The sequence below is a fragment of the Microchirus variegatus genome (assembly GCF_963457635.1).
Source record: "Microchirus variegatus genome assembly, chromosome: 7".
Taxonomy (NCBI): domain Eukaryota; kingdom Metazoa; phylum Chordata; class Actinopteri; order Pleuronectiformes; family Soleidae; genus Microchirus; species Microchirus variegatus.
In genome coordinates, this window is record NC_139808.1 from 27,373,816 (window position 1) to 27,383,810 (window position 9,995).

A 9,995-nucleotide genomic window follows, 5' to 3' on the forward strand; every position below is an offset into this window, starting at 1 on the left:
ACATGTTCATGTCTCTGTGTGTAGCACGTAGGATCAAACATTTTACTATAGGAGCATCTTTGCTGAAGTTTCCCCTCCCACAGTGGACAATATTCAAGTCATTGAATAGCACCAAAGTTAATTGCTGAAATATAGCCTGTGAAATTGCTTGTAAGTGAAAAGTTATAACAACATTTAATAGACCTTACATTGCAATTATTTTTTTACCTGTCGGCATGTAGTTCTGATCTTTTTCTTTTCTTTTATTTACCAACATCCTTCATCGTGTCTGTGGTAACAGTCCATTTTTAACATCGTTTTACTCATGAAGCCAAGACGTTTGCGTTTTTAATATCAAAGTCAGAAACAACACTGTTAACACGAGTCATCCATGGTCTTAACACGTTTTTATTTTTTTTGGAAAATATGAATTAAGATTGAGAACTGTGACATATAGAACAATTGTATATTTTGTATGACTCTTCAGTTCAGTATCAAATGTGTATAACAGTCAGAGATCACATGTATATGTATATAATTGTTTAAAAACTAAAAATTGATGAGAACTGTATCTATATGCGACGACCATGTAAAACAATGAATGCCAAATCCTTATTTTGATATTTGTCCTTTTTGATTGACGTGTTTACTTCTCTCCCACAATCACACTCTTATATTTAAAGTATTTATTTAAATATCTTAAATTGTTTTAAAGGGTAACTGCATCGTCTGGATGAGGTGTCCTGGAGGTCGAGGCGTCCAGGGAGGAGCTGTTACGAAGGTCCTGGATTTGGTGGAGCTGGTGAGGGATCTGGTGAGTAGGACAGAGCCAGGGCACCTTCACGTGGTGGTGGTGGTGATGAAGATGGTGATGGTGATTGTGGATAAGCATCTCCAGTAATTTGATGATTTCATTATTCGGGAGAGGTGTCGGGGCTGTGGCGTCGTAACCGAGCATCTGGGAAACCACCATGCGGAAATCCTCCAGCTGGAAACACATGCACAGTCTGAGTCCAGCAGCTCTAATAAACGTATTTCGTCCTTAATGTAAGTTCTTAATGTAAGATTAAACAGTGGAGGATAAGCAGAAGATTCTACAGTGCTCTTCAGTTTGCCTTATTGTGACAGTGAGAAATTTGCACAGTGGCAGATGGGGCAGATCACGATTGAACGACCTTTACCGAAATGTAATATTTACATTACTGTTTTATTTACATTGACATCCAGGTTGTTGAACACTTAGTTTGAGTAAGTTGTCCTCATGTAACCTTTGGTTCTATTCACTTAATTTGATTACCAATTACCAAAGTAATGTGTTGTTTGTCAACCATTTTGATTGTGTTTGTTCAGCTTCAAAAGTAGTTCTCAGTACATATAGCCTGTTTTATGATGTTTTAAAAGCACTATTGCTAGGAATAGAAAGAGTAGCGTAATCCAAATTATGAGATGGATCCGACACTCCATATCCATATCAAAACTGCCTTACTTCTCTCTCCCTGTCAGACAGCAGAACCAGGCTCTGTCTGAGGCTGCTGAGTTCCTGTCGATCCTCTTGGGCGCGTTTCTCTCGACTCTGAAGATCCCAGCTCACTGAAGTCAGCGTCTTCTCCGCCTGGGCCTTCCCCTCCGCCAGCTGCTCCAGCTTCTTTTTCTGCTCCTGCATGCTCTGACTCTGCTCCGTCACTTTCAACTTTGGCGTGTCGGGCACAGAGGTATTCAGGGGGAAACAACTCTTATTCATTTACTTTATGTTCTCAGGTACTTTTGCGTTTACATAATTACTGCACAAATCAATTTACACACATTCTCCACACACTATGAGACGAACACGCCTCTGGATCGGCTCTGAGGCCGAACCCTTGTCCCCTCTACCTTGAGCTCATTAGTGTGGGACAGCTGGGCCTTGAGCTCAGTGTTGGACTGCTTGGTGGCCTTCAGCTCGCTCTGCAGACGCTCTAGCTTTTTCTGCATCCTCTTGGCCTCAACGTGAGCGTCATCTCGTTCCAACGCTGACCGACACCTCTTCTCCTCCTCCAGCTCCGACACCTTCTTTCTCAGGAACTGGACGTGGAGTCCTTTGCTCTCCAGTTGATCCTTCTGTGATTTCAACTTTGGGGAAAATTACATTTGTTGATTAGAATTTGTCCATTTTTTGATTTTCAAAATGTTCCTTTTTCTTGATTAGCTACCTTTCGCTGTAGATTGAAAGTCATATTTTTGCTCTCCATCAAACCAGCTCCCTCTCTTTTGACGAGCTGCTCTGCGCGTGACAGGACGAGTTTGAGCCTCATGTCGAAGCCCAGATCGAGAGCGACGCCGTCGACCAGCATCGTCTCCGACAGCTGTTCCAGGAACTCTTCGTACTGGAAACAGCATGTGGCCAGAAAATCATGAGCCATGTGCCACTGGGTTTAACGTTTAAGAGTTAATTACTTCATTTAAAGATCCAGTGTGTGAGAATTAGGGACATTTAGTGGTCAGACAGTGTGATCGCGCTCATCTCTCCCTTTTCCTGGTGTGTCAGGGAACTACGGTGGCCTTTGCCATTCCATCATTCTTCTTCATTGGTGCATGAATCTAATATATGTGGGTGGAGCCATTGTTCATTTGCGTAGTAATGGTGCTTTTCATTTACATCAAAAGTTGGACGTGGAAGTCATCTTGTCAGGGTTTGGGAGACTGCTACGACTCTCCGATTTGGATGGTTTGGTTCAGTTAAAGGAACACGCCCCTCAACTTGGAAATTCCGACTTCCAACTATAACTGGAACACACTATACGCTTCCACTCAAAACACATGTTGGTTCATGCTGCTGTAAAAACAAGGCCTTTGACCAAAGTACATATAAGGCTTATTCTAAGGGCACAAAAACAGAATTACACACTTAACAAACTTAATAATCCATGTGAAATCTTACATACTGAACCTTTAAATGTTTGCATTACATCATTAAGGTGTCCTCTTATCCCCTGTTGCTGTGACTTTACTCACTTGCTGTTTGCTCTGTCTCAGGCCATCTCGGCGCATGTCCGCTGTCGTCAGCTCACTTTCTAGACTTTGCAGTCTCTCCCTCAGGTCCTGGACTTGCTGCTCTGCTAGCTTCGCCCTCTGTAGTGTGCAGTCCTGGAGCTCTGCCTGCTCTTTCAGCTCCTCAGAAACACAACGCAGTTTGGCGTGCGTCTCCGACAAGGTCTGCAGAGCAGTCACTAAACTGACCTCAAATCATGCAGTAAAAATACTAATCTTTTGCAAATAAAAACACTTGATTCCTCACCTTATCCAGTTTCTGTAAAATATTCGTCTCTGTGGGTGTGATGACGTTTTCAGATTTGGCCCAGAGCAGGCCTGCCACATTGGTCAGGAACGTCTGTAGTTTGTCTTCAGCTGCCTGAGTCTCTCCTTGGCTGGACACCAGCTTCCTTTCAAGCTCCTCCACCTGCTTCTCCAGACAGTTTGACTCTCGCTTGGCTGCCTCTGTCACTCTCTTGCTGGCCTCAAGCATCTCCATCAGCGTGCCTTTGTCCATCTCGACACTCCTCCTTCCCACAGCCAGGTCATCTAACTCCTGGAAGACACAGAAAATACCACTATTATTCACTTTTTGATTCGTTTTAGGGAAGTTATGGATAGACACCTCCTTGGATAGACAGAGTAGCCTATAATGTTGTATTGATCCTGAGAGGAATTTAGGACACTGAAATAACGTAGTCAAAATTAGACTTTATAGGGACTTTTAAAACTTTTTATAGATACCACTTTGAGTGAATCGAGGGCTGCTGCACTGCTGGCAGCCTTCTTCCTCTCCCGGTCCAGCTCTGCCACCAGCCTCAGCACCATCTCCCTGCTGGCTTTACACTCCACCTCAGAAGACCTCACACTCTCCTCCAAGACAGCTATTCTCATCCTCAGCCTCTCCTTCTCGTTAGACTGCTCCACCTAATAATAGTAATTAATATGGAAAAGAATGACATTAAACAGTTGTTACTATTTCTATACCAAGGGAAAAAGTTATCAATAAGAACTTTTCAACAGAAGATTAAATGTGTTTTAATGCACAGAGAAGTAATAATATTTTTTATTCTAATGCATACCTCCTCAGAGTTTTCCGTAACTTCCATAGTTGGTTGTGTTGCATGGGGTTAGTGTTACTGTTGCAGAAGTCACCTGGCAACACCAAACACGGGCTATACCATGCTCTACCAGAGGGGGTGCTATAAGGTCTGCTGGCATCTGAAGACTTGGATATATTTCCCACATATATTTTAAATAAAACTAAGCATTAATATTAAAAGTAATGTGTAAATATCACAACAGTAGACAGGTAAACCATTTTTGAAATAATAATAATGAAGTTTGCCCTTATTGAGAACTAGCAGGTTACGTTTCTGTGATTCCTACCATACAATTCACCATGGCCTCAACTTCTTTTAAAGTAATTTTCTTTTAATAATACTTGTTATTTTATTCAAGTATTGCTTTAAGGTACTTATACAGAACTGCCAATACTGTATAATTAATTATTACTGATTCAAACAACCCGTCAGTCCAAACCGCGGGCTCAATAAAACACCACTCTGTTGCGTTACGTCCTGGTTACGTCAAACAGGAAGTGAGCGGCAAAAAAACTTTATTAGCAAACACCAAACACGCCTCCTTGTAACAGAGCTAGGAGATATTACCCAATATTAACCGTTGTTTTTGTGTGTTTTTCAAAACATTTTTCGTGACATTTCAGGTCCGTTTAACGCCGACATGCTCTGAAAGACTCCGTGTTCATTCATTCACTGGTGGTAAGCTAACGACTAATGTCCACAGCGGTTTGAACTAGCATGTGAGTCACCTCTGTTACTTTAAAGCAACAGAGATTCAGACTCATAATATGTTTTACGTATACTATTAATGCAGTTGTGACGTAGAAATATTGGTAAACTGTTAACCTGGTTAGCAGTTATGACATTGCTAGTAAAGTCAAGGTCAGTCTAGCTTATTTTGGTTTCTGTTTTTCTATTTACATTGTACATGTGACGTCATAAATTATGTATTTCAGACTGAGGACCGTTTACAGAGTTCTGTGGTGTTTGTAATGTTAAATTACATCAAATGTTTATATCATAGTCTCAAACTATCAAAGTTTAAGGCTGCGGTTAATATTGTTTTTATAATTGATCAATCTGTCGAACACGATTATGTGAATTAGTGATTTGGTCCAAACAAACTTGAAAACTTGTCACAATTAAAATATTTTAATCCATTTTATATCGATATTTAATGTGTCAAATGTAATTTAAGATCGAATTCCCTTCTCTGTACTCTGTGTTGTAGGTCACCTGTGAAGCGCTCTAAATGAGAGGATGCTCCTCCGGATGTTGTGGTCCGGACTGAGACCCGTTCAGACTTTGGAGCAGAAACAGGTCTGCATCTGTGCCTCGGCCAGTCTTTCCCGATCAGTCCAATTACAAACGTATGAATCCAAACCCAGGACTCACTCAGACTTGCCTGTCTCGGGCATCTCTCGGACCTGCTATGTAAACACTCTTCACCAACAGAGGACACATTTAAGACATGTTTTCCCAACTTTGGGTGGATTTAAAGGTTTGTTTGTGGACTCTGGGTCGTTTGCCAACTCTACAAGTGGACAGAAGCGGTTTTATGCCACAGACCTTGTGAAATCTATATTGAAACCAACTTTGAAACCAGTGACGGTGCCTGGAAAACGGATTCCTAAAGGACCAAGAACGAAACAACCCTCCAGAGCCAATCAGCCACTACAAGAAGACAAGGTGATGACGTGGTGATATAGATCTGCAGTCTTTTTCTTTTTTCTTCCTCAGGGCTTAATCCAACCCCTGTTTTCTCTGTAGGATATGATGCGATGCATCGCCTTTGCAACAGCAGACCAGTATCATTTGCCAACACTTTGCCATGATTTGATAAATCACGGCTTTGAGGAAGTAACTCTACCAAGAGGTATGACTCTAAATTACAACTTGGCAGGGATTGAATTGTGATATCATCATGTGATGACATTTTAATTTCAGATGCCTCAAATGTGCTGGTGATAAGCACAGACATGGCTGCAAAACCAGATGACCATGCTCTCATTTTCTTTTTCAGGTAAAAACAACAGAGATCGTTTTGTTTGAGGCTTTATTTTTGAGTGCAAATTATACAGTGCTAAATTTAAAAAGAATGGAAAACACTCCGTCCATCAAGTACTGAATACAGGTTCATATGTTTAGTGTTGAATATTATGAATTTTGAATATTTCTTGGTATAGAAAACACTGATGCACTGAGAATTTTGCCATATTTTGTCCAGTGAAAAGTAAAAAGAAAAGAAAGGAGACCCTTCTGCTTGGTGTAGTGTTATATTTCCAGGTAAATCATGGACTGACTCTTTCAATCTGATATTTCAGGGAAGGATCTGTAGTTTTCTGGAATGTTGAGGACAAAACGGTAACCAAAAACCATATCAAATTGAATTGAAAGTATATGCTATTTTATTCAGAATAGATCTCTGACCATGTCGCTGTGTTTCCAGGCGAAAAATGTGATGAGGATACTGGAGCGTCATGAGATCCAACCTTACGAAGTAGCATTAGTCCACTGGGAAAACGAAGAGATCAACTACACAGTCGGAGCGTACGTTCTGCTTCTTCCTTGTCGTCTTGTGTATCTGTGCCTCCTCGAATTGTGTCGCTGTTGTAAAACAAACATTAACTTAACTTCTGCAGAGGAAACACAAAGCTGGAACGCGGCAATTTTGTCCTGAGCGATGAGATGGATCAGAATGACAGCGTGCTGGAGAAATTTGCATTTTCAAATGCTTTATGTTTATCAGGTGAGAGCCACGGGTGTGCTTTCTACTCGACTCACCCTGCTGTCTGAGTCTGACCTCATGTTTTTTCCTGTTCCAGTGAAGCTGGCGATATGGGAGGTGTCATTAGACGACTTTGTAGAGTCAATTCAATCAATTCCAGAGGTATAGTGGACACTTAACAGCCAGCAGAAAGATAATGAATAATTGATTATCTGTAATGGTTGCTTGTTTTTGTTAAGGTGATTATGCAATTATTCCTCTCCTCCCCCCACCACATGCCAGTACTTCATGTCTTTTTTCTTTCTTTCTTTTTCCCCCTTTAGACACTGAAGTCTGGCACAAAAGTGAAGTTGTCCTCTGCAGAGGTGATGCAGAAGATAGGAGAGCTTTTCAGTTTAAGGTAAATGTAACAGAAACCTTTTTTCTGTAACTTTAGTGTGGAAAGCTATAAGTCCACTGTGCTGCATGTCTTCCCTGCTTTTTTCCACTTTCATGCCATAATCTGTCCTATCTATTAAAGACTTGTTCCTAAAATACCTTTAACCCTTTTCATTAGATTGTCTAGGATGTGCTGAAAAAAGGATATAAGACACTCTATATATTGCACATTCTTATAGCCGCTGTATATGATGTTCGTTCAAACATAGTCATGGAAAAAAGCAGCTAAAATGCTAAGGGTTAAAAAGCATGTCCATTTTAAACCTGTGTGTTCACATGCTCTTCTGACAGACACTGTATAAACCTGAGGTCCGACCTGCTCCTCACTCCCGATTTCTACTGGGACCGAGAAAACCTGGAGAAGCTCTACGAGAAGACCTGCCAGTTCCTCAGCATCAACCGCAGAGTCAACGTAATAAAAACCCGACCTCAGAAATTCAGAGTTCGAACCCGATCTGAACTCAACCCCAACCATCTTCTTCTGTGTCGCAGGTCATAAACGAGAAGCTAGAACACTGCACTCAGTTGACCGACCTCATGAGGAGCCACCTGAGCGAGAAGCACAGTTTGAGGTTGGAGTGGATGATCGTCATCCTCATTACAATAGAGGTGAAAGAGATCTTGACTCCTCCAATACTCACATTAGCCCTGTACTCCACACTCTTGTTCCCTGTAATAACACCTTTGCTCTTTCCTCGCAGGTTATGTTTGAACTTGCAAAAATGATCTTCTGAAACAACTCCTCCACAATTCTACGAAGGCAATAAAAGCTACAAAGAAATAACGCAGGACTATATGAAGGTACTGTCAATAATTACACGACAGTGATTTCTGGACACAAATAATATAATAAATATTTACCTTTCTGGATATCTTAACCGGTAATGAATTCAACACATTTCAACACAATAAAGCTTTGTTTTCTTTCACTGTTTCACTGTATTTAAATCATTATTTGTCATGGTTTTGATCTTTGAATGTAAAAGATAGCGGTTCCACACAAGGATTTGCGGTACAAACTTGAAATTTACATGTATGAATTTATTCAAATATAATATATTAATATAACACCTATAGATATATAAACGCAGTCAACACAACAACAACTTTAGTTATTCTCTAACCTGCAGTTTAAACCAGAAACAAAAAGCTGGGGGGAAATAAAACCTGCCACGATTGTTAAACATTAAGACTTTGCTGATTATAGTTAAAATGATGACAAATATAAAAAAAAATAATAATAATTTTTTAAAACAAACATGCTCCCGTCATTTTCTATCCAACTTAAACTTGTCCATTAGAATCAAAACGAGCAAATCTTGGCCTGTGTTTGCATTAAAACAGTGGTTATCTACAAATTGGTTCTGTATAGATCTGCATGAATTATGTATTTAAAGCAAAATAGTGAAAGATGTGAAATATCTGCATGTACTAATTTACGAAGATTAGCGTGTCCTATATGTGTCTCACTTACATCATGAATAATGATTTTTTGAGTACTTTTTCAAATGTTCTTGTAGCATGTAACCATAATGATGATAATAAATGATTGTTAATTAGAAAAATACTGCCTTATTCTTGTAGACATATACATTATCTTCAATATGAATAACTGAAAAGAACCGTCATGGTTAGTACTGACATTTTGCACGATACAGCAAACTAAACGAACACAGGAATACCAAAATAAAAGTTACATTTTTCTTTCCTGTATTTTTCTTGTTTCAGCCAGTCCAACCTTGAAAGAGAAGATGAAAACATTATATTAAATAATTACCATTTTCAAATATCATATATATATAATATCAGTAAGTAAAGCTTCTTACCGATTAGTAACACGTTAATCAATCCCACTCCGTTATAGCAGTGCTTGCAGTCGCAGCTGCGGAATCTGTAAAATCTTCCCCCTCGCACTCTTTTTCAAATGTTCCTCTTGGTTTGAGCGTTTGTTGATTCTCTTCTTCCTCGACCCTGGACTTGGCAGCCGTGTCAAAGTCAGGTTCTGCTGCAGACGTTTCCTCCTGGCTGCTTTCACGCTGACGCTCTGGAGGTTCGTCCGTCTCCGTTTCCTCCAGGTTGTCGTCTACGTCTTCTTCAGCGTCCATCCACACGTCCTGCTCAGCTTCCTCTGCTTGTTTCACAGGTTCCAGAAGTTCACAAACGTCAGCGGGTCCTTCTTGACTCAGGGACACCTCTGTTTTCTCTTTTATAATTGTTTCTGTCGTTTCGCTCACTTGGACATTAGCGGTTCTGCTCTCTGTGGTTTCTGTTACTGTTTGCATGCCAACATCCAGTAGCTGTGGTTGATTTGTTTGTTTCACGTCCGCTGGTTCTGTTTCTGTGACGTCTACTAACGCTGTCTTTTTCTCTTTCTTTTCAGGTTCTTCTTCAGGCTCCACTGCTTGAACGCCGACCTCAGACACTTCAGTTTTTTTCATCGGTTCAGTTCTCTCTGTTGTAGGTGGCCCTAATTGTATGTTGAGTTTGAATTCTAGTGAAAGGCTTGACGGGGTCTCCACATTGCCTATCGAGGAGATTATTCCCGTGTTTTGAGGTATTACAATCTGTGTAATTGTTGTTTCTTTGTTGATTTTTTTCAAATCGTCAGTTGTGACAGTTTTAGGTTCCTCCTCATCGCCAAGGTCTAACTCTCCTTGGATATCGGGTGTTTGTACAAGGTCCTTGAACGTTTGCTCTTCAGTTGCAGATTCATCACCTGGGACAGCAGCCACATCCTCCCCGACAGTCGTGTCCTCAAC

General features: G+C 40.6%; 2 protein-coding genes across 2 annotated transcripts; one reads left to right on the plus strand and one right to left on the minus strand.

Annotated features, from left to right (window-relative positions):
• Positions 1-688: 688 nt before the first annotated feature.
• Positions 689-4,097, minus strand: ccdc170 (coiled-coil domain containing 170; the record flags this gene model as incomplete). Its single annotated transcript, XM_083891882.1, has 8 exons — positions 689-967; positions 1,466-1,669; positions 1,852-2,088; positions 2,169-2,342; positions 2,971-3,171; positions 3,254-3,544; positions 3,733-3,906; positions 4,071-4,097. The coding sequence occupies 8 exons, from the start codon at positions 4,095-4,097 to the stop codon at positions 689-691; spliced, it is 1,587 nt and encodes a 528-aa protein (XP_083748008.1).
• A 1,567-nt stretch (positions 4,098-5,664) lies between these two features.
• Positions 5,665-7,970, plus strand: rmnd1 (required for meiotic nuclear division 1 homolog; the record flags this gene model as incomplete). The annotated part of the gene is made up of 11 exons (XM_083891905.1): positions 5,665-5,759; positions 5,841-5,946; positions 6,018-6,093; positions 6,395-6,434; positions 6,520-6,620; positions 6,713-6,819; positions 6,896-6,960; positions 7,122-7,198; positions 7,528-7,648; positions 7,729-7,845; positions 7,938-7,970. Exons 2-11 carry the CDS (start codon positions 5,844-5,846, stop codon positions 7,968-7,970), a joined length of 840 nt encoding a protein of 279 aa, XP_083748031.1. The 5' UTR covers positions 5,665-5,759; positions 5,841-5,843.
• Between the last annotated feature and the right edge of the window lie 2,025 nt (positions 7,971-9,995).